Consider the following 24,005-nt stretch of genomic DNA (forward strand, 5'->3'; position numbering starts at 1 on the left):
TTTGTGACTGTGTTGCTTTTGTGACTGTGTTGCTGTCGTGACTGTGTTGCTGTCGTGACTGTGTTGCTGTCGTGACTGTGTTGCTGTCGTGACTGTGTTGCTGTCGTGACTGTGTCGCTGTCGTGACTGTGTGACTGTGTCTGTTGTGAATGTATCACTATTGTGACTGTGTCGTTGTTGTGACTGTTGTTGTTGTGACTGTGTCTCTGTTGTGAATGTATCACTGTTGTGACTGTGTCTCTGTTGTGAATGTATCACTGTTGTGACTGTCTCTGTTGTGACTGTGTCTCTGTTGTGACTGTGTCTCTGTTGTGACTGTGTCTCTGTTGTGACTGTGTCTCTGTTGTGACTGTGTCGCTGTTGTGACTGTGTCGCTGTGGTGACTGTGTCGCTGTGGTGACTGTGTCGCTGTGGTGACTGTGTCGCTGTCGTGACTGTGTCGCTGTCGTGACTGTGTCGCTGTCGTGACTGTGTGACTGTGTCTGTTGTGAATGTATCACTATTGTGACTGTGTCGCTGTTGTGAATGTAACACTGCTGTGACTGTGTCTCTTGTGAATGTATCACTATTGTGACTGTGTTGCTTTTGTGACTGTGTTGCTTTTGTGACTGTGTTGCTGTGGTGACTGTGTTGCTGTGGTGACTGTGTTGCTGTGGTGACTGTGTTGCTGTGGTGACTGTGTTGCTGTCGTGACTGTGTCGCTGTCGTGACTGTGTGACTGTGTCTGTTGTGAATGTATCACTATTGTGACTGTGTCGTTGTTGTGACTGTTGTTGTTGTGACTGTGTCTCTGTTGTGAATGTATCACTGTTGTGACTGTCTCTGTTGTGAATGTATCACTGTTGTGACTGTCTCTGTTGTGACTGTGTCTCTGTTGTGACTGTGTCGCTGTGGTGACTGTGTCGCTGTGGTGACTGTGTTGCTTTTGTGACTGTGTTGCTTTTGTGACTGTGTTGCTGTGGTTACTGTGTCGCTGTCGTGACTGTGTGACTGTGTCTGTTGTGAATGTATCACTATTGTGACTGTGTCGTTGTTGTGACTGTTGTTGTTGTGACTGTGTCTCTGTTGTGAATGTATCACTGTTGTGACTGTCTCTGTTGTGAATGTATCACTGTTGTGACTGTCTCTGTTGTGACTGTGTCTCTGTTGTGACTGTGTCGCTGTTGTGAATGTATCACTGTTGTGACTGTGTCTCTGTTGTGACTGTGTCTCTTGTGAATGTATCACCATTGTGACTGTGTCTCTGTTGTCTGTTGTGACTGTGTCTCTGTTGTGACTGTGTGACTGTGTCTCTGTTGTGACTGTGTCGCTGTTGTGAATGTATCACCATTGTGACTGTGTCTCTGTTGTGTCTGTTGTGACTGTGTCGCTGTTGTGACTGTGTCGCTGTTGTGACTGTGTCGCTGTTGTGAATGTAACACTGCTGTGACTGTGTCTCTTGTGAATGTATCACTATTGTGACTGTCGCTGTTGTGAATGTATCACTGTTGTGACTGTGTCTCTGTTGTGACTGTGTCTCTTGTGAATGTATCACCATTGTGACTGTGTCTCTGTTGTCTGTTGTGACTGTGTCTCTGTTGTGACTGTGTGACTGTGTCTCTGTTGTGACTGTGTCTCTGTTGTGACTGTGTCGCTGTTGTGAATGTATCACCATTGTGACTGTGTCTCTGTTGTGTCTGTTGTGACTGTGTCGCTGTTGTGAATGTATCACTATTGTGACTGTGTCGCTGTCGTGACTGTGTGAATGTATCACTATTGTGACTGTGTCGCTGTTGTGACTGTGTTGCTTTTGTGACTGTGTTGCTTTTGTGACTGTGTTGCTGTCGTGACTGTGTTGCTGTCGTGACTGTGTTGCTGTCGTGACTGTGTTGCTGTCGTGACTGTGTGACTGTGTCTGTTGTGAATGTATCACTATTGTGACTGTGTCGTTGTTGTGACTGTTGTTGTTGTGACTGTGTCTCTGTTGTGAATGTATCACTGTTGTGACTGTCTCTGTTGTGAATGTATCACTGTTGTGACTGTCTCTGTTGTGACTGTGTCTCTGTTGTGACTGTGTCGCTGTTGTGAATGTATCACTGTTGTGACTGTGTCTCTGTTGTGACTGTGTCTCTTGTGAATGTATCACCATTGTGACTGTGTCTCTGTTGTCTGTTGTGACTGTGTCTCTGTTGTGACTGTGTGACTGTGTCTCTGTTGTGACTGTGTCTCTGTTGTGACTGTGTCGCTGTTGTGAATGTATCACCATTGTGACTGTGTCTCTGTTGTGTCTGTTGTGACTGTGTCGCTGTTGTGACTGTGTCGCTGTTGTGAATGTAACACTGCTGTGACTGTGTCTCTTGTGAATGTATCACTATTGTGACTGTGTCGCTGTTGTGAATGTATCACTATTGTGACTGTGTTACTGTCGTGACTGTGTCTCTGCGTGACTGTGTGACTGTGTCTGTCGTGACTGTGTCGCTGTCTTGACTGTGTGAATGTATCACTATTGTGACTGTGTCCTTGTTGTGACTGTTGTTGTTGTGACTGTGTCTCTGTTGTGAATGTATCACTGTTGTGACTGTGTCTCTGTTGTGAATGTATCACTGTTGTGACTGTCTCTGTTGTGACTGTGTCTCTGTTGTGACTGTGTCGCTGTTGTGACTGTGTCGCTTTTGTGACTGTGTCGCTGTGGTGACTGTGTCGCTGTGGTGACTGTGTCGCTGTCGTGACTGTGTTGCTGTCGTGACTGTGTCGCTGTCGTGACTGTGTGACTGTGTCTGTTGTGAATGTATCACTATTGTGACTGTGTCGCTGTTGTGAATGTAACACTGCTGTGACTGTGTCTCTTGTGAATGTATCACTATTGTGACTGTGTCGCTGTTGTGACTGTGTCGCTGTTGTGACTGTGTCGCTGTTGTGACTGTGTCGCTGTGGTGACTGTGTCGCTGTGGTGACTGTGTCGCTGTGGTGACTGTGTCGCTGTGGTGACTGTGTTGCTGTGGTGACTGTGTCGCTGTCGTGACTGTGTCGCTGTCGTGACTGTGTGACTGTGTCTGTTGTGAATGTATCACTATTGTGACTGTGTCGTTGTTGTGACTGTTGTTGTTGTGACTGTGTCTCTGTTGTGAATGTATCACTGTTGTGACTGTCTCTGTTGTGAATGTATCACTGTTGTGACTGTCTCTGTTGTGACTGTGTCTCTGTTGTGACTGTGTCTCTGTTGTGACTGTGTTGCTGTGGTGACTGTGTTGCTGTGGTGACTGTGTTGCTTTTGTGACTGTGTTGCTTTTGTGACTGTGTTGCTGTGGTGACTGTGTCGCTGTCGTGACTGTGTGACTGTGTCTGTTGTGAATGTATCACTATTGTGACTGTGTCGTTGTTGTGACTGTTGTTGTTGTGACTGTGTCTCTGTTGTGAATGTATCACTGTTGTGACTGTCTCTGTTGTGAATGTATCACTGTTGTGACTGTCTCTGTTGTGACTGTGTCTCTGTTGTGACTGTGTCGCTGTTGTGAATGTATCACTGTTGTGACTGTGTCTCTGTTGTGACTGTGTCTCTTGTGAATGTATCACCATTGTGACTGTGTCTCTGTTGTCTGTTGTGACTGTGTCTCTGTTGTGACTGTGTGACTGTGTCTCTGTTGTGACTGTGTCGCTGTTGTGAATGTATCACCATTGTGACTGTGTCTCTGTTGTGTCTGTTGTGACTGTGTCGCTGTTGTGAATGTAACACTGCTGTGACTGTGTCTCTTGTGAATGTATCACTATTGTGACTGTCGCTGTTGTGAATGTATCACTGTTGTGACTGTGTCTCTGTTGTGACTGTGTCTCTTGTGAATGTATCACCATTGTGACTGTGTCTCTGTTGTCTGTTGTGACTGTGTCTCTGTTGTGACTGTGTGACTGTGTCTCTGTTGTGACTGTGTCGCTGTTGTGAATGTATCACCATTGTGACTGTGTCTCTGTTGTGTCTGTTGTGACTGTGTCGCTGTTGTGAATGTATCACTATTGTGACTGTGTTGCTGTCGTGACTGTGTCTGCGTGACTGTGTGACTGTGTCTGTCGTGACTGTGTCGCTGTCGTGACTGTGTGAATGTATCACTATTGTGACTGTGTCGCTGTTGTGACTGTGTCGCTTTTGTGACTGTGTTGCTTTTGTGACTGTGTTGCTTTTGTGACTGTGTTGCTGTCGTGACTGTGTTGCTGTCGTGACTGTGTTGCTGTCGTGACTGTGTCGCTGTCGTGACTGTGTCGCTGTCGTGACTGTGTGACTGTGTCTGTTGTGAATGTATCACTATTGTGACTGTGTCGTTGTTGTGACTGTTGTTGTTGTGACTGTGTCTCTGTTGTGAATGTATCACTGTTGTGACTGTCTCTGTTGTGAATGTATCACTGTTGTGACTGTCTCTGTTGTGACTGTGTCTCTGTTGTGACTGTGTCGCTGTTGTGAATGTATCACTGTTGTGACTGTGTCTCTGTTGTGACTGTGTCTCTTGTGAATGTATCACCATTGTGACTGTGTCTCTGTTGTCTGTTGTGACTGTGTCTCTGTTGTGACTGTGTCTCTGTTGTGACTGTGTCTCTGTTGTGACTGTGTCGCTGTTGTGAATGTATCACCATTGTGACTGTGTCTCTGTTGTGTCTGTTGTGACTGTGTCGCTGTTGTGAATGTATCACCATTGTGACTGTGTCTCTGTTGTCTGTTGTGACTGTGTCTCTGTTGTGACTGTGTGACTGTGTCTCTGTTGTGACTGTGTCTCTGTTGTGACTGTGTCGCTGTTGTGAATGTATCACCATTGTGACTGTGTCTCTGTTGTGTCTGTTGTGACTGTGTCGCTGTTGTGACTGTGTCGCTGTTGTGAATGTAACACTGCTGTGACTGTGTCTCTTGTGAATGTATCACTATTGTGACTGTGTCGCTGTTGTGAATGTATCACTATTGTGACTGTGTTACTGTCGTGACTGTGTCTCTGCGTGACTGTGTGACTGTGTCTGTCGTGACTGTGTCGCTGTCTTGACTGTGTCGCTGTCGTGACTGTGTGAATGTATCACTATTGTGACTGTGTCGCTTTTCTGACTGTGTCGCTGTTGTGACTGTGTCGCTGTTGTGACTGTGTTGCTTTTGTGACTGTGTTGCTTTTGTGACTGTGTTGCTTTTGTGACTGTGTTGCTGTGGTGACTGTGTTGCTGTCGTGACTGTGTTGCTGTCGTGACTGTGTCGCTGTCGTGACTGTGTGACTGTGTCTGTTGTGAATGTATCACTATTGTGACTGTGTCACTGTTGTGACTGTCTCTGTTGTGACTGTGTCTCTGTTGTGACTGTGTCTCTGTTGTGACTGTGTTGCTGTGGTGACTGTGTTGCTGTGGTGACTGTGTTGCTTTTGTGACTGTGTTGCTGTGGTGACTGTGTCGCTGTCGTGACTGTGTGACTGTGTCTGTTGTGAATGTATCACTATTGTGACTGTGTCGTTGTTGTGACTGTTGTTGTTGTGACTGTGTCTCTGTTGTGAATGTATCACTGTTGTGACTGTCTCTGTTGTGAATGTATCACTGTTGTGACTGTCTCTGTTGTGACTGTGTCTCTGTTGTGACTGTGTCGCTGTTGTGAATGTATCACTGTTGTGACTGTGTCTCTGTTGTGACTGTGTCTCTTGTGAATGTATCACCATTGTGACTGTGTCTCTGTTGTCTGTTGTGACTGTGTCTCTGTTGTGACTGTGTGACTGTGTCTCTGTTGTGACTGTGTCTCTGTTGTGACTGTGTCGCTGTTGTGAATGTATCACCATTGTGACTGTGTCTCTGTTGTGTCTGTTGTGACTGTGTCGCTGTTGTGAATGTATCACTATTGTGACTGTGTTGCTGTCGTGACTGTGTCTCTGCGTGACTGTGTGACTGTGTCTGTCGTGACTGTGTCGCTGTCGTGACTGTGTGAATGTATCACTATTGTGACTGTGTCGCTGTTGTGACTGTGTTGCTTTTGTGACTGTGTTGCTTTTGTGACTGTGTTGCTTTTGTGACTGTGTTGCTGTCGTGACTGTGTTGCTGTCGTGACTGTGTTGCTGTCGTGACTGTGTTGCTGTCGTGACTGTGTTGCTGTCGTGACTGTGTTGCTGTCGTGACTGTGTCGCTGTCGTGACTGTGTGACTGTGTCTGTTGTGAATGTATCACTATTGTGACTGTGTCGTTGTTGTGACTGTTGTTGTTGTGACTGTGTCTCTGTTGTGAATGTATCACTGTTGTGACTGTCTCTGTTGTGAATGTATCACTGTTGTGACTGTCTCTGTTGTGACTGTGTCTCTGTTGTGACTGTGTCGCTGTTGTGAATGTATCACTGTTGTGACTGTGTCTCTATTGTGACTGTGTCTCTTGTGAATGTATCACCATTGTGACTGTGTCTCTGTTGTCTGTTGTGACTGTGTCTCTGTTGTGACTGTGTCTCTGTTGTGAATGTATCACCATTGTGACTGTGTCTCTGTTGTGTCTGTTGTGACTGTGTCGCTGTTGTGAATGTATCACTGTTGTGACTGTGTCTCTGTTGTGACTGTGTCTCTTGTGAATGTATCACCATTGTGACTGTGTCTCTGTTGTCTGTTGTGACTGTGTCTCTGTTGTGACTGTGTGACTGTGTCTCTGTTGTGACTGTGTCTCTGTTGTGACTGTGTCGCTGTTGTGAATGTATCACCATTGTGACTGTGTCTCTGTTGTGTCTGTTGTGACTGTGTCGCTGTTGTGAATGTATCACTATTGTGACTGTGTTGCTGTCGTGACTGTGTCTCTGCGTGACTGTGTGACTGTGTCTGTCGTGACTGTGTCGCTGTCGTGACTGTGTGAATGTATCACTATTGTGACTGTGTCGCTGTTGTGACTGTGTCGCTTTTGTGACTGTGTTGCTTTTGTGACTGTGTTGCTTTTGTGACTGTGTTGCTGTCGTGACTGTGTTGCTGTCGTGACTGTGTCGCTGTCGTGACTGTGTCGCTGTCGTGACTGTGTGACTGTGTCTGTTGTGAATGTATCACTATTGTGACTGTGTCGTTGTTGTGACTGTTGTTGTTGTGACTGTGTCTCTGTTGTGAATGTATCACTGTTGTGACTGTCTCTGTTGTGAATGTATCACTGTTGTGACTGTCTCTGTTGTGACTGTGTCTCTGTTGTGACTGTGTCGCTGTTGTGAATGTATCACTGTTGTGACTGTGTCTCTGTTGTGACTGTGTCTCTTGTGAATGTATCACCATTGTGACTGTGTCTCTGTTGTCTGTTGTGACTGTGTCTCTGTTGTGACTGTGTCTCTGTTGTGACTGTGTCGCTGTTGTGAATGTATCACCATTGTGACTGTGTCTCTGTTGTGTCTGTTGTGACTGTGTCGCTGTTGTGAATGTATCACCATTGTGACTGTGTCTCTGTTGTCTGTTGTGACTGTGTCTCTGTTGTGACTGTGTGACTGTGTCTCTGTTGTGACTGTGTCTCTGTTGTGACTGTGTCGCTGTTGTGAATGTATCACCATTGTGACTGTGTCTCTGTTGTGTCTGTTGTGACTGTGTCGCTGTTGTGACTGTGTCGCTGTTGTGAATGTAACACTGCTGTGACTGTGTCTCTTGTGAATGTATCACTATTGTGACTGTGTCGCTGTTGTGAATGTATCACTATTGTGACTGTGTTACTGTCGTGACTGTGTCTCTGCGTGACTGTGTGACTGTGTCTGTCGTGACTGTGTCGCTGTCTTGACTGTGTCGCTGTCGTGACTGTGTGAATGTATCACTATTGTGACTGTGTCGCTTTTCTGACTGTGTCGCTGTTGTGACTGTGTCGCTTTTGTGACTGTGTTGCTTTTGTGACTGTGTTGCTGTGGTGACTGTGTTGCTGTGGTGACTGTGTTGCTGTCGTGACTGTGTTGCTGTCGTGACTGTGTCGCTGTCGTGACTGTGTGACTGTGTCTGTTGTGAATGTATCACTATTGTGACTGTGTCGTTGTTGTGACTGTTGTTGTTGTGACTGTGTCTCTGTTGTGAATGTATCACTGTTGTGACTGTCTCTGTTGTGAATGTATCACTGTTGTGACTGTCTCTGTTGTGACTGTGTCTCTGTTGTGACTGTGTCGCTGTTGTGAATGTATCACTGTTGTGACTGTGTCTCTGTTGTGACTGTGTCTCTTGTGAATGTATCACCATTGTGACTGTGTCTCTGTTGTCTGTTGTGACTGTGTCTCTGTTGTGACTGTGTGACTGTGTCTCTGTTGTGACTGTGTCGCTGTTGTGAATGTATCACCATTGTGACTGTGTCTCTGTTGTGTCTGTTGTGACTGTGTCGCTGTTGTGACTGTGTCGCTGTTGTGACTGTGTCGCTGTTGTGAATGTAACACTGCTGTGACTGTGTCTCTTGTGAATGTATCACTATTGTGACTGTCGCTGTTGTGAATGTATCACTGTTGTGACTGTGTCTCTGTTGTGACTGTGTCTCTTGTGAATGTATCACCATTGTGACTGTGTCTCTGTTGTCTGTTGTGACTGTGTCTCTGTTGTGACTGTGTGACTGTGTCTCTGTTGTGACTGTGTCTCTGTTGTGACTGTGTCGCTGTTGTGAATGTATCACCATTGTGACTGTGTCTCTGTTGTGTCTGTTGTGACTGTGTCGCTGTTGTGAATGTATCACTATTGTGACTGTGTTGCTGTCGTGACTGTGTCTCTGCGTGACTGTGTGACTGTGTCTGTCGTGACTGTGTCGCTGTCGTGACTGTGTGAATGTATCACTATTGTGACTGTGTCGCTGTTGTGACTGTGTTGCTTTTGTGACTGTGTTGCTGTCGTGACTGTGTTGCTGTCGTGACTGTGTTGCTGTCGTGACTGTGTCGCTGTCGTGACTGTGTGACTGTGTCTGTTGTGAATGTATCACTATTGTGACTGTGTCGTTGTTGTGACTGTTGTTGTTGTGACTGTGTCTCTGTTGTGAATGTATCACTGTTGTGACTGTCTCTGTTGTGAATGTATCACTGTTGTGACTGTCTCTGTTGTGAATGTATCACTGTTGTGACTGTCTCTGTTGTGACTGTGTCGCTGTTGTGAATGTATCACTGTTGTGACTGTGTCTCTGTTGTGACTGTGTCTCTTGTGAATGTATCACCATTGTGACTGTGTCTCTGTTGTCTGTTGTGACTGTGTCTCTGTTGTGACTGTGTCTCTGTTGTGACTGTGTCGCTGTTGTGAATGTATCACCATTGTGACTGTGTCTCTGTTGTGTCTGTTGTGACTGTGTCGCTGTTGTGAATGTATCACCATTGTGACTGTGTCTCTGTTGTCTGTTGTGACTGTGTCTCTGTTGTGACTGTGTGACTGTGTCTCTGTTGTGACTGTGTCTCTGTTGTGACTGTGTCGCTGTTGTGAATGTATCACCATTGTGACTGTGTCTCTGTTGTGTCTGTTGTGACTGTGTCGCTGTTGTGACTGTGTCGCTGTTGTGAATGTAACACTGCTGTGACTGTGTCTCTTGTGAATGTATCACTATTGTGACTGTGTCGCTGTTGTGAATGTATCACTATTGTGACTGTGTTACTGTCGTGACTGTGTCTCTGCGTGACTGTGTGACTGTGTCTGTCGTGACTGTGTCGCTGTCTTGACTGTGTCGCTGTCGTGACTGTGTGAATGTATCACTATTGTGACTGTGTCCTTGTTGTGACTGTTGTTGTTGTGACTGTGTCTCTGTTGTGAATGTATCACTGTTGTGACTGTGTCTCTGTTGTGAATGTATCACTGTTGTGACTGTGTCTCTGTTGTGACTGTGTCTCTGTTGTGACTGTGTCGCTGTTGTGACTGTGTCGCTTTTGTGACTGTGTCGCTGTGGTGACTGTGTCGCTGTGGTGACTGTGTCGCTGTCGTGACTGTGTTGCTGTCGTGACTGTGTTGCTGTCGTGACTGTGTTGCTGTCGTGACTGTGTTGCTGTCGTGACTGTGTTGCTGTCGTGACTGTGTTGCTGTCGTGACTGTATCGCTGTCGTGACTGTGTGACTGTGTCTGTTGTGAATGTATCACTATTGTGACTGTGTCGCTGTTGTGAATGTAACACTGCTGTGACTGTGTCTCTTGTGAATGTATCACTATTGTGACTGTGTCGCTGTTGTGACTGTGTCGCTGTGGTGACTGTGTCGCTGTGGTGACTGTGTCGCTGTGGTGACTGTGTCGCTGTGGTGACTGTGTTGCTGTCGTGACTGTGTCGCTGTCGTGACTGTGTCGCTGTCGTGACTGTGTGACTGTGTCTGTTGTGAATGTATCACTATTGTGACTGTGTCGTTGTTGTGACTGTTGTTGTTGTGACTGTGTCTCTGTTGTGAATGTATCACTGTTGTGACTGTCTCTGTTGTGAATGTATCACTGTTGTGACTGTCTCTGTTGTGACTGTGTCTCTGTTGTGACTGTGTCTCTGTTGTGACTGTGTTGCTGTGGTGACTGTGTTGCTGTGGTGACTGTGTTGCTTTTGTGACTGTGTTGCTGTGGTGACTGTGTCGCTGTCGTGACTGTGTGACTGTGTCTGTTGTGAATGTATCACTATTGTGACTGTGTCGTTGTTGTGACTGTTGTTGTTGTGACTGTGTCTCTGTTGTGAATGTATCACTGTTGTGACTGTCTCTGTTGTGAATGTATCACTGTTGTGACTGTCTCTGTTGTGACTGTGTCTCTGTTGTGACTGTGTCGCTGTTGTGAATGTATCACTGTTGTGACTGTGTCTCTGTTGTGACTGTGTCTCTTGTGAATGTATCACCATTGTGACTGTGTCTCTGTTGTCTGTTGTGACTGTGTCTCTGTTGTGACTGTGTGACTGTGTCTCTGTTGTGACTGTGTCGCTGTTGTGAATGTATCACCATTGTGACTGTGTCTCTGTTGTGTCTGTTGTGACTGTGTCGCTGTTGTGACTGTGTCGCTGTTGTGAATGTAACACTGCTGTGACTGTGTTTCTTGTGAATGTATCACTATTGTGACTGTCGCTGTTGTGAATGTATCACTGTTGTGACTGTGTCTCTGTTGTGACTGTGTCTCTTGTGAATGTATCACCATTGTGACTGTGTCTCTGTTGTCTGTTGTGACTGTGTCTCTGTTGTGACTGTGTGACTGTGTCTCTGTTGTGACTGTGTCGCTGTTGTGAATGTATCACCATTGTGACTGTGTCTCTGTTGTGTCTGTTGTGAATGTGTCGCTGTTGTGAATGTATCACTATTGTGACTGTGTTGCTGTCGTGACTGTGTCTCTGCGTGACTGTGTGACTGTGTCTGTCGTGACTGTGTCGCTGTCGTGACTGTGTGAATGTATCACTATTGTGACTGTGTCGCTGTTGTGACTGTGTTGCTTTTGTGACTGTGTTGCTTTTGTGACTGTGTTGCTGTCGTGACTGTGTTGCTGTCGTGACTGTGTCGCTGTCGTGACTGTGTCGCTGTCGTGACTGTGTGACTGTGTCTGTTGTGAATGTATCACTATTGTGACTGTGTCGTTGTTGTGACTGTTGTTGTTGTGACTGTGTCTCTGTTGTGAATGTATCACTGTTGTGACTGTCTCTGTTGTGAATGTATCACTGTTGTGACTGTCTCTGTTGTGACTGTGTCTCTGTTGTGACTGTGTCTCTGTTGTGACTGTGTTGCTGTGGTGACTGTGTTGCTGTGGTGACTGTGTTGCTGTGGTGACTGTGTTGCTTTTGTGACTGTGTTGCTTTTGTGACTGTGTTGCTGTGGTGACTGTGTCGCTGTCGTGACTGTGTGACTGTGTCTGTTGTGAATGTATCACTATTGTGAATGTGTCGTTGTTGTGACTGTTGTTGTTGTGACTGTGTCTCTGTTGTGAATGTATCACTGTTGTGAATGTATCACTGTTGTGACTGTCTCTGTTGTGACTGTGTCTCTGTTGTGACTGTGTCGCTGTTGTGAATGTATCACTGTTGTGACTGTGTCTCTGTTGTGACTGTGTCTCTTGTGAATGTATCACCATTGTGACTGTGTCTCTGTTGTCTGTTGTGACTGTGTCTCTGTTGTGACTGTGTGACTGTGTCTCTGTTGTGACTGTGTCGCTGTTGTGAATGTATCACCATTGTGACTGTGTCTCTGTTGTGTCTGTTGTGACTGTGTCGCTGTTGTGACTGTGTCGCTGTTGTGACTGTGTCGCTGTTGTGAATGTAACACTGCTGTGACTGTGTCTCTTGTGAATGTATCACTATTGTGACTGTCGCTGTTGTGAATGTATCACTGTTGTGACTGTGTCTCTGTTGTGACTGTGTCTCTTGTGAATGTATCACCATTGTGACTGTGTCTCTGTTGTCTGTTGTGACTGTGTCTCTGTTGTGACTGTGTGACTGTGTCTCTGTTGTGACTGTGTCGCTGTTGTGAATGTATCACCATTGTGACTGTGTCTCTGTTGTGTCTGTTGTGACTGTGTCGCTGTTGTGAATGTATCACTATTGTGACTGTGTTGCTGTCGTGACTGTGTCTCTGCGTGACTGTGTGACTGTGTGTCGTGACTGTGTCGCTGTCGTGACTGTGTGAATGTATCACTATTGTGACTGTGTCGCTGTTGTGACTGTGTTGCTTTTGTGACTGTGTTGCTTTTGTGACTGTGTTGCTGTCGTGACTGTGTTGCTGTCGTGACTGTGTCGCTGTCGTGACTGTGTCGCTGTCGTGACTGTGTGACTGTGTCTGTTGTGAATGTATCACTATTGTGACTGTGTCGTTGTTGTGACTGTTGTTGTTGTGAATGTATCACTGTTGTGACTGTCTCTGTTGTGAATGTATCACTGTTGTGACTGTCTCTGTTGTGAATGTATCACTGTTGTGACTGTGTCTCTGTTGTGACTGTGTCTCTTGTGAATGTATCACCATTGTGACTGTGTCTCTGTTGTCTGTTGTGACTGTGTCTCTGTTGTGACTGTGTCTCTGTTGTGACTGTGTCGCTGTTGTGAATGTATCACCATTGTGACTGTGTCTCTGTTGTGTCTGTTGTGACTGTGTCGCTGTTGTGAATGTATCACCATTGTGACTGTGTCTCTGTTGTCTGTTGTGACTGTGTCTCTGTTGTGACTGTGTGACTGTGTCTCTGTTGTGACTGTGTCTCTGTTGTGACTGTGTCGCTGTTGTGAATGTATCACCATTGTGACTGTGTCTCTGTTGTGTCTGTTGTGACTGTGTCGCTGTTGTGACTGTGTCGCTGTTGTGAATGTAACACTGCTGTGACTGTGTCTCTTGTGAATGTATCACTATTGTGACTGTGTCGCTGTTGTGAATGTATCACTATTGTGACTGTGTTACTGTCGTGACTGTGTCTCTGCGTGACTGTGTGACTGTGTCTGTCGTGACTGTGTCGCTGTCGTGACTGTGTGAATGTATCACTATTGTGACTGTGTCGCTGTTGTGACTGTGTCGCTGTTGTGACTGTGTCGCTGTTGTGACTGTGTCTTTTGTGACTGTGTCGCTTTTGTGACTGTGTTGCTGTGGTGACTGTGTTGCTATCGTGACTGTGTTGCTGTCGTGACTGTGTCGCTGTCGTGACTGTGTGACTGTGTCTGTTGTGAATGTATCACTATTGTGACTGTGTCGTTGTTGTGACTGTTGTTGTTGTGACTGTGTCTCTGTTGTGAATGTATCACTGTTGTGACTGTCTCTGTTGTGAATGTATCACTGTTGTGACTGTCTCTGTTGTGACTGTCTCTGTTGTGACTGTGTCTCTGTTGTGACTGTGTCGCTGTTGTGAATGTATCACTGTTGTGACTGTGTCTCTGTTGTGACTGTGTCTCTTGTGAATGTATCACCATTGTGACTGTGTCTCTGTTGTCTGTTGTGACTGTGTCTCTGTTGTGACTGTGTGACTGTGTCTCTGTTGTGACTGTGTCGCTGTTGTGAATGTATCACCATTGTGACTGTGTCTCTGTTGTGTCTGTTGTGACTGTGTCGCTGTTGTGACTGTGTCGCTGTTGTGAATGTAACACTGCTGTGACTGTGTCTCTTGTGAATGTATCACTATTGTGACTGTCGCTGTTGTGACTGTGTCGCTGTTGTGAATGTATCACTATTGTGACTGTGTTGCTGTCGTGACTGTGTCTCTGCGTGACTGTGTGACTGTGTCTGTCGTGACTGTGTCGCTGTCTTGACTGTGTCACTGTCGTGACTGTGTGAATGTATCACTATTGTGACTGTGTCGCTGTTGTGACTGTGTTGCTTTTGTGACTGTGTTGCTTTTGTGACTGTGTTGCTGTGGTGACTGTGTTGCTGTCGTGACTGTGTGACTGTGTCTGTTGTGAATGTATCACTATTGTGACTGTGTCGTTGTTGTGACTGTTGTTGTTGTGACTGTGTCTCTGTTGTGAATGTATCACTGTTGTGACTGTCTCTGTTGTGAATGTATCACTGTTGTGACTGTCTCTGTTGTGACTGTCTCTGTTGTGACTGTGTCTCTGTTGTGACTGTGTCTCTGTTGTGACTGTGTCGCTGTTGTGAATGTATCACTGTTGTGACTGTGTCACCATTGTGACTGTGTCTCTGTTGTGTCTGTTGTGACTGTGTCTCTGTTGTGTCTGTTGTGGCTGTGTCGCTGTTGTGGCTGTGTCTCTGTTGTGGCTGTGTCTCTGTTGTGGCTGTGTCTCTGTTGTGGCTGTGTCTCTGTTGTGGCTGTGTCGCTGTTGTGGCTGTGTCGCTGTTGTGGCTGTGTCGCTGTTGTGGCTGTGTCGCTGCTGTGACTGTGTCTCTGTTGATTTAAGAGGACGTATATTTCATTGCAGGATGAGATGGAGTTTGGGTACATCCATGCGCCTCACAAAATTTTCCCAGTTGTGTTGGATTCTCCTAGAGACGGAGAGCTGAAGGATTTCCCCATTCGGGAATTGCTGGTAAGTTCAGTGCTGTAAAGTTCCTATTGTGTGTCCTTATTTTGCACAGAAATTACTGACCACATACACAGGCTGCATGGGGAGGCAGAGCCCAGAATACATCGATTTCAGAAATGGAGAATTTGCATGAATTAATTTAGGAGATGGTGACCTCACGCACAAAGGGAGCAGTGATTTAATTTAGGATGCAGTCTGTCCATTCATTAGGAACTAGTTACAACACTGACAATGTAGCCATTCCATGCAGTAAGAGCCAGTGACATCACTGAGTATGTAGCCTATCCATTCACTAGGAGCCGGTGACATCACTGAGAATGCAGCCTATCCATTCACTAGAAACCAGTGATATCACTCAGAATGCAGCCTATTCATTCACTTGGAACCAGTGATATCACTGAGAATGCAGCCTATCCAGTCACTTGGAACCAGTGACATCACTGAGTATGTAGCCTATCCATTCACTAGGAACCAGTGACATCACTTAGTATGTAGCCTATCCATTCACTAGGAACCAGTGACATCACTGAGGATAACATAACCCACAGCAATTGATAAGGTTTTTGCTTTAATAGGCTATATCAGTAGTGATTACACATTATATTATGTGACCACCACCCCAATAGACTATATCAGTAGTGATTACACGTTATATTATGTGACCACCTCCCCAATAGACTAAGGGCCATATTCAATTCGAGGCGAAAAGTCCGTTATCGTCGATATTTTATCGCCGATGACGTCATTTTCGCCAGTTTCACTTATCCCCATTTTCAATATCAAAGACTTTTGCAGGTGCAAAAAGTCTTTGTAAAAAAATAGGGATAGGTTTTCACCACAAAAAAAAGTGCAGAAATGGGGTTTTAGGGTGTAGAATAAAAAAAAAATAGCCTGCAGCCTTTGGAATGTCTCCTTAAAGTAATCTGTGTCAAAATTTTTTTTTTAAAAAAGCATAGTACCCCCCAAAAAAAGGTGGTTTAATTTTGGGGGCGAAAAAAAATAATTGGGGGACAACCTTTAAAACTAGCGAAACTGACTCAGTGGGGATCTAGAAGTATGCGGCAGGTGTTTTCTAGAATGCGGGTGGTTGCGACAGGTGGATTTTTGAAGAATTCTTACACTTTAGGGACTTAAAAATATGCTTGCACCCATTTTCATGTACCCCAAATTTGATGGGACTAGTTATCCCCCCCCCCCCAAAAAAAAGCTAAGTGCTATTCTTCACCACTTATTCAAAGCCGCATTTATTCACCTGCCGCGGCTGTTCAAAAACCCCAATTACCTTCAGCAGACTAAATCGGGGATACCCATAGTGATCCCCCCCATTTCAGACCATCTTTTTTGGGGGGGGTGACAGCATGATTTCCCCAAAAACTGACAGGACTTTTCGATACTTAACTTTCCGCCAGGTCCCGTTTTCGCCGATTCCTAATTGAATACGGGGATAAGCGGGCATGCGCCCGATACTTTATCCCCGGCAAAAACGGCGATGATGGCGAAAAGTCCGACCTCCGACTTTTCGCCTCAAATTGAATATGTCCCTAAATCAGTAGTGATTACACGTTATATTATATGACCACCCCCCCCCAATAGGCTATATCGGTACAGGTAGTGATTACACATTATATTATGTGACCACCACCCCAATAGGCTATATTAGTACAGGTAGTGATTACACGTTATATTATATGACCATCCCCCCAATAGGCTATATCAGTAGTGATTACATGTTATATTATATGACCATCCCTCCAATAGGCTATGGCCCTCATTCAGAGCCGTACGCTCTGAGCAGAGCGCACGCTCTGAATGAGGGCCGTCCTCCATAACTATGGAGCGTCCCCCTGGACGCTCGTATAGCTGTGGGTCACCACCCACAGCCTATACGAGCATGCAGTTTGATGGCCGCGATGGTCTTGACCATCGCGACCATCGAAACTGCGAGCCGGAGCCTGCGGTTGAGGTTTTCAACCGCAAGGCCCGGAGTGATTTTGGCTCTATCAGAGCCAAAATCACTCCCACTGACATCACTAGTGATGTCAGTGGGCCGGCTTCTGACGGTAGGCGTTCCCTTAGGAACGCCCCCGTCAGGGAGGCACGCCCACCAAAGGGGGCGTGCTGTCAATCAACATCGACAGCACGCCCCCTTTGATCAGACACAACGAGCGAAGGAAAGTCCTTCGCTCGTCGCGTCTGGCGCATGCGCACGACGGAGCTCCCTCCGTCGTGCGCATGCTCAGTGCAGAACATCGACCCACTTGCGAGCGGACAGCCGCTCGCGAGTGGGTCTGAATCAGGCCCTATATCAGTAGTGATTACACGTTATATTATATGACCATCCCCCCAATAGGCTATATCGGTACAGGTAGTGATTACACATTTATATATCTATAATTTTGTGGGATACAACAGTAGCACTTTGTTAATAAATAATCCACAATAAACCTTTGAGGGGCATTATACAGAGATGAGCACACAGGGGCTTATTTAATAACAGGGTGTGAAGCAGTTATGTCCTGTTACCAATAACAGCCAATCAGATCTTGGCTTTCATCATGTTGCCGTAGCCACGGTAACAGCTGATATCTGGTTACACGTACTGTACATTATATATGTAACACGGTCACTTTGTGCCGTTCATCTCTCCGAAGCTGTGGGCTCCATTCGCTCAGTACAGCGTATTAAGCCGTAGTAATGACAGATCCATGTTTATTTAGAAACCACGGGCGTTTCTTTCATGTGAGTCATGTGTCACCCGAGTTATCATGTGCAGACTCCGGTAGTCGGGGATTGTCTGGGCTAGCTTCCCGGGCATTTTACAGGTTGTCTTACAATTTAATAGAAGTCGGTAGTCAATTAATCACAATCTGTAATGGAAGGTCGGCTTGGGTCAGACTCCTGGGTCTGGGGCCAGGACGCAACACTACCCCGGTACCAGCAGTACTCTTGGCTTAACAGCTGCCATGGCGAGCGGGTAGTCAGTGCGTGATAGTAATGAATCTGGATGTTTGTGTCTCTTGAACACCTTGACGCCTCTGTAACTGAGATACGGGACCTAGAGCCTCCGTTCCCGCAGTAGGGGGTCCGAGCAGGTGATCTCTCTGCAGTTAAGTCTGATTTTACTGAATGACAGATTTTAAAGTTGCCAAAACTATACTGTAAGATTTGGCTTATGTGTAGTACATGAAAGCACGCAATAGACTTTGCTCCCAATATATTAATAGTTGCGGTTTTGTTTATCACCAGAATAATATGTTCACAATATTTAATAGGATTAAGATGGACATGTAAAACTGGAAAACATTTTAGTAGCACTGCGGGTCAGATGCTACATAACATTTTTCAAAATTCAATGTATTTGGACCTGAAAAGAGATCTCAGATCTGTTTTTGAAATGTTGGAAGTCAGTGCCCTCACTCTGGCACTAGTAAAGGGTTTTAGCCCTAATTACCACTGTATTTGATCAAACGTGTGTAAGGTGTGCTGATCAGAGGCCTCGAGAGGAGGGTGGGATTGGTACTAATAGCCCGGGCCCAGGCTTGGCATGTGACGGCACAATCTTCAAAGTGGGTCTTATTTACAGTGGGTGTGGCCACGCCCCCTTCAGAACAGCGCCTTAGAACTTAAGGTGGGTACACACCTGACAGATATATCTGCAGATGATGGTCGTTCATACACACTGAATGGCCATCATCTGCTTGTGCCCTCGGGTTGAGGCAGCGGGACCCGGCGGCCGGGTCGGGGGCCTCGTCCACTGCCCCTCTCCACACGGCTGCCGCTTTGTGCGTACAGGCGGTCTGCAGACGGCCCGTACACACCTGTCGATGGACAGATAGGACAGATATATCCGCAGACATATCTGTCCATCGGCTGTGCAGCACAGCAAATGCGATATGTCGGTGAACGCCAATGTTCACCGACATATCGCGGGTACACACTGCCCGACGGGCAGCAGATACATTGGCTGATCAATTGCTTGGCCAATGTATCGGTCAGTGTGTACCCAGCTTTAAATGTCGTTAATGATAATTATAACATCAAATAAAAACAATTCTTAGGCCCGTCTGCTGGCAAAGACGGAATGGTTACAAAAATTGTGCAGGATATGTGAAAACGGGGACGAAAGGGCAAAATTAGGAGCCCGAGAAGGAAAAATCATATATGGAAATGGATGAAAAAGGGCAAAAGTATAAACAAAGGACGGAGTCCAGTTAATTTGCACAGTACATGAATAAAATAGAACCACGGTCATAATGTCATCGAACTGGACCAGTTTTGTATGCCCAAAGGTATCCTTGTGTTGGAAAGGTGGGACTTCTGTAGATTGAGTATATATATATATATATATATATATATATATATATATATATATATAATGATAGATGTGCTCCCCTACCTGAGATTACACTTTCCCTGTGTGACAGTGCTGATCCCTATTGTATCAGTCAGGCATCATCCCTCCAGTGAGAGAAAATAAAGTATACAATAGTATATGAAAGTAATAAATACTGTAGATGACAGGGCAGACAGAAAACCGTGTGGGTGTCCCGATATCGCTAAGCAAGAGTACTCATGAGTGTAAAGACGCGCGTTTCGCCAGGAGGGAAGGTCACTTTAGATATCACTACAGCTGTAGAGTAAAACTATTGAGGAATGGCTGAAATAAAAGAGTAATATTTTTAAAAATGAATATGGTGACTTCATGCCGTATTGATGATATGTATTATATATTTACAGGGACCAGATTTTGGCTACGTAACAAAAGTCGCAGCCTCCTCAGAGGTCACCAGCCTGGACTCCTTCGGGAATCTAGAAGTGAGCCCTCCCGTGACTGTTGCCGGCAAGAAGTACCCACTGGGGCGGATTCTGATTGGGAGCAGTTTCCCTACGTAAGAGTTTAAAGATTATCCCATGAAATTCTAGATACTATGGGAAGGTTAGGCACTAGGGGGGGAGGGGGAGGGCTAGGCACTAGGGGAGGAGGATTAGGTACAAGGGGGGGGTTAGGCACTAGGGGGGAGGGGTAAAGCTAGGCACTAGGGGAGGAGGATTAGGTACAAGGGGGGGTTAGGCACTAGGGGGCAGGGTTAGGCACTAGGGTGGGAGGATTAGGCACTAGGGGGAGAGGGTCAGGGTTAGGCCTGGGGGGGAGGGTTAGGGTTAGGCACTAGGGGGGGAGGATTAAGTACTAGGGGGAGAGTTAGGGTTAGGCACTGGGGGGGAGGGTTAGGATTAGCACTAGGGGGGAGGATTAGGTACTAGGGGGAGGGTTAGGGTTAGGCACTATGGGGGGAGGGTTAGGCACTATGGGGGGAGGATTAGGTACTAGGGGGAGAGTTAGGGTTAGGCCCTAGGGGGGGAGGGTTAGGGTTAGGCCCTAGGGGGGTGGATTAGGGTTAGGCACTAGGGGAGGAGAGTTAGGGTTAGGCACTAGGGGGGGAGGGTTAGGTACTAGGGGGAGGGTTAGGCACTAGGGGGGGAGGGTTAGGTACTAGGGGGAGGGTTAGGGTTAGGCACTGGGTGGGAGGGTTAGGCACTAGGGGGTGAGGGTTTGTGGTTAGGCACTAGGGGGGGTCGATTAGGGTTAGGCACTAGGGGGGCGAGGGTTTGTGGTTAGGCACTAGGTGGGGAGGTTAGGTTTAGGGTGCGGGGAGGGCGGTTTAGGGGTAGGGGTTGGGTTAGGGTACTTACTGGTCATTGCCAGTATTTTAACCCTGTCGGGATGCCGGCGTCGGGATTCTGACCGCTGTGATCCCGAGCACCGGTATCCCGTACCCAATTCTCATTAGCAACTATTAATCCCCATATCATTATTCCATGTATATCGGGAAAGCTACAATGACCACAAATATGAAGGAGCAATTTGGGTTTCCATTAACCCTCCATTGTCCGTACTCATCTTAGCGTCAGGCTGGGGGTACCAGTCCTATACTCCCAGTGTCCTCTTTCAACCCTCTTCTGTCTTTGTAGTGTGAGGGGACAGTGGGTAATTATAGCGCGTCAGCTGTCACATGAATGGCAGTAAACACCTTTCGGCCGGGGCAGCATTCTTGCTTAGCTGGCAGAACTATTCGTGAGGTCTCCACGCTGCGCTCACCTCTGAAACCTAATAATGCCCCCCCCCCCCCCCCCCCCCCCCCCCGCCTGCCAGATGGACTGGGAACATGAACACAGATCATACGAGGTCTGTTACGCGGTTTGCTTTAGGGATCGCGTGACTTGAGTTGTGTCGGATTCTAGAATTCAGAACATGTCAGTGTATTTCTATGTGTATACGCAAACTCTTCCCAGGGCAGTTTTAATGTTGTGCTGTATTCAAAGCTGCGGAGGTGGTAAGAACTTGAAGTGACCATCTCATTGATGGTGGAGCTGAAATCATATACAAAACCAGGCACGTTCCACATATCGTGTAAACAGTCTACGCCGCATGGCGTGCCTAGATAACTGGTTACAGACACTGGGCCCGATTCAGGCCTGATCGCTGAGCTGTGGACGCATGCTATAGGCGATTATCGCACGTTTGCGTATGCGTCCGGGAATCGTGCGCTCGTAGTACACAGACTGGACGCTATTTTGAGTGACAGATTGTGTCATTTGTGGGTGGAAACGGGAAGGTGCTTGTAAACGGGGGAGTGGTGGTGCAAACGTGTGCCTGGGCGTTAAAACTGCGTCTTATGGGCGTGCATAATTAGCAAAGTAGTGTCATTGTACACGTCACTTGGCTGTATTTCAGCCTGCAGTGATCGCAGTGCTTGCGGCGGGGTAAGGTCTACTTCAAGCGCTGCGTGCAGCTCCGATGGCTCTAGATGTTTCCGATTATTCATACACTTCCTGGAGATGACGTGTGGTAAGTGAGAAAAGTGGGCGTTTTTATACCGGCGTGCGTTCGCTCTGCCGTCGCTATCTAAGACACAGAGGGCGTCCTTACACCAGACAGTGCGATCGCATCATTTGCATACCCGGCCCCTTTTAGCTGCGAGAGAGCGCAGCTTAGCGACCGGGTCTGAATGAGCTCCACTGAGCGGAGGAGATTCAGTTCTCCATGATGAGTGCGAAGTTAATCCCAGAATGGTCGGGCAAAGGTACTTAACGATTTTCGAACATCGAAAATTTAAAATTTTCGGTACGGCTGCCATAATATATATGGTGATGTTCGCAGCCGAACAATAAGTCAGGAAATCGCCAAGCATTGAATATCCCCTATATCTGCTCTGACTTAACATCTAACAAGGTGTTTGCCCTAAATCTGAGGTCTAATGTCCAGTGTTTGACCTTTTTGCTATCCCCCCTCACGCAGAACTTCTGGGAGAAGAATGACCAAGGTGATACGGGACTTCCTGAATGCCCAGAGGGTACAGTCGCCCATCGAGCTGTTCACAGATTGGCTGTACGTGGGGCACGTGGATGAGTTCATGACCTTTGTGCCAGCACCGGATCAGAAGGTAGTTTGTGTGTCCCTCGTACTGTGTTTCTCCCAGGAAGTCATGAGGACCACATAGTCCTTCCAATAAAACGTCAGGCAGATCCACCATGTTCTTAAGAAGTCGCCATGCGTGATGGACGTAATTAGCACAGGGCTTGGATTTAGGCTCTTGGTTCTGATTTTATCTGTGGAAATTACAAACAATAGGATCTTTGTGCTTATTGCCATAAATCGTAACAAGATGGAGGCCTATAGGTTCTAAGCTGTTGTCGAGAACACAGTTGGTAGTAACTATTTTGACTGTAAGTTGTTGTTTTTTTTTGGGGGGGGGGGTTCCAAATAGAGGGGAGAATGGGGGGTGCAAATCAGTATCTCGTCTAAGACTGTCTCCACAATTTTAAACCATTTGATAAGAAGGAATACATACTGCCTGGAGCTCTATGTACACAAAGTGATTGTCTTATGTGATGTGCAATGCTAGGGAATTACTCATTGGTATTATTATATTGGTATAGAGCAGAGATGGGCAACTACAAGTCCCAGCAAGCCCTGACAGCTTCTGCCTATGGCTGATCAGGCATTACGGCACTTGTAGGTCTACAATAGCTGGAGACGGTATGCTGAGGGCTGCTGTAGAGGGACTAGTGTACAAATCTGATTTGTATTAAATGAATTAATTGCAGAATACATTCCCTGCTGCACACTGACTGCATTAAACGTCTTTGTGGAGTATGTAGTCATACAGAATGCCGACATGGACTTAATTTTGACACAATATCAACAGTATAGGCCTTGGGTTAGGCTGCGGTTTGGAGTAGATTTAGGCTTAGGATATGGCGACATAAAGCCATGTTAACATTCTGAATATAATACAGCAGTCAAAGCGCACCTGTGTGTATGTAAGCAGCTCCTAATATCAAAAACACCTTGATAAATATATTATAAACAAAACCATAGAAGTGCTGTATATAGGTATTAAATTGATTGTATATGAATTGGGCAAAATATATATATAAAAAAGTGTGAATAAGTTCTATATGAAAAACAAGTTTTTGAAAGTTATAAAAAAAAATTTAAAATAAAGATTATTCTTAAAAAAACAAATAAAAGACTTATGTCAACATTCACAATGTCATAAATAAAATAACATACCACGGCCTCTTTTTGGCTTATAATAATGAGCGCAGACGGCATATTCTGAGGCATTGTTTAATAAATGTACAAAGGACTGAAGAAGGGATCAACAGTAGGGCTGGTCAGTCAGGAGTACAGTGTCGCCACCTGCTGGCTAGTATTAGGAATAAACAGTTGTGGGGTTTTTTGTAACCAGTTTAGAATTGTAGATATTCTGTGCCACAAAGTTTTTGGAAAGTACATGTTATGAAAAATGTTATAATGTTTTGCGAGTTGAGCAAATACCCCTGCAGTAAAGACAGCATGCAGCCCACTAGCTGCTGTGGAACTACAAAACCCAGCATGCCTTACCTAATAGCAAACCTGTGGCAGGGCATGCTGGGAAGTATAATTCAGGGGTATTCACCATGTGGCTCTCCAACTGCCGTGGAACTAAAGTATCACGGATTGAAGATGGTAAGTGGGCGTGTTCTGTATAACCCATTCTCAACGCTGTCAGGTGTTTTAATAAACAAGGTCCAATAATCCGTCATTGGGGGGGGGGGTGGCTGGCTAATTCAGACACCCAGTGTGTGACACCTGTGATTAGAGCGTCACACAGGACATGTTGCAGGAACCAGTCGGATCA

At 46.2% G+C, this 24,005-nt stretch overlaps 1 protein-coding gene across 1 annotated transcript in view; it reads left to right on the forward strand.

Annotated features, from left to right (window-relative positions):
- LOC148443085 (protein-arginine deiminase type-2-like) overlaps positions 1 to 24,005 on the forward strand; it is a 58,224-nt gene that overhangs the window by 31,630 nt on the left and 2,589 nt on the right. Inside the window, exons 10-12 of the mRNA XM_088463248.1 lie at positions 14,716 to 14,823; positions 19,558 to 19,709; positions 22,118 to 22,262. Coding sequence (XP_088319374.1) covers positions 14,716 to 14,823; positions 19,558 to 19,709; positions 22,118 to 22,262 — 405 coding nt within the window. The remainder of the gene's footprint in view (positions 1 to 14,715; positions 14,824 to 19,557; positions 19,710 to 22,117; positions 22,263 to 24,005) is intronic.

This window comes from Taudactylus pleione, unplaced genomic scaffold (assembly GCF_031769625.1).
Source record: "Taudactylus pleione unplaced genomic scaffold, aTauple2 ptg001334l, whole genome shotgun sequence".
In the NCBI taxonomy this organism is placed as follows: domain Eukaryota; kingdom Metazoa; phylum Chordata; class Amphibia; order Anura; family Myobatrachidae; genus Taudactylus; species Taudactylus pleione.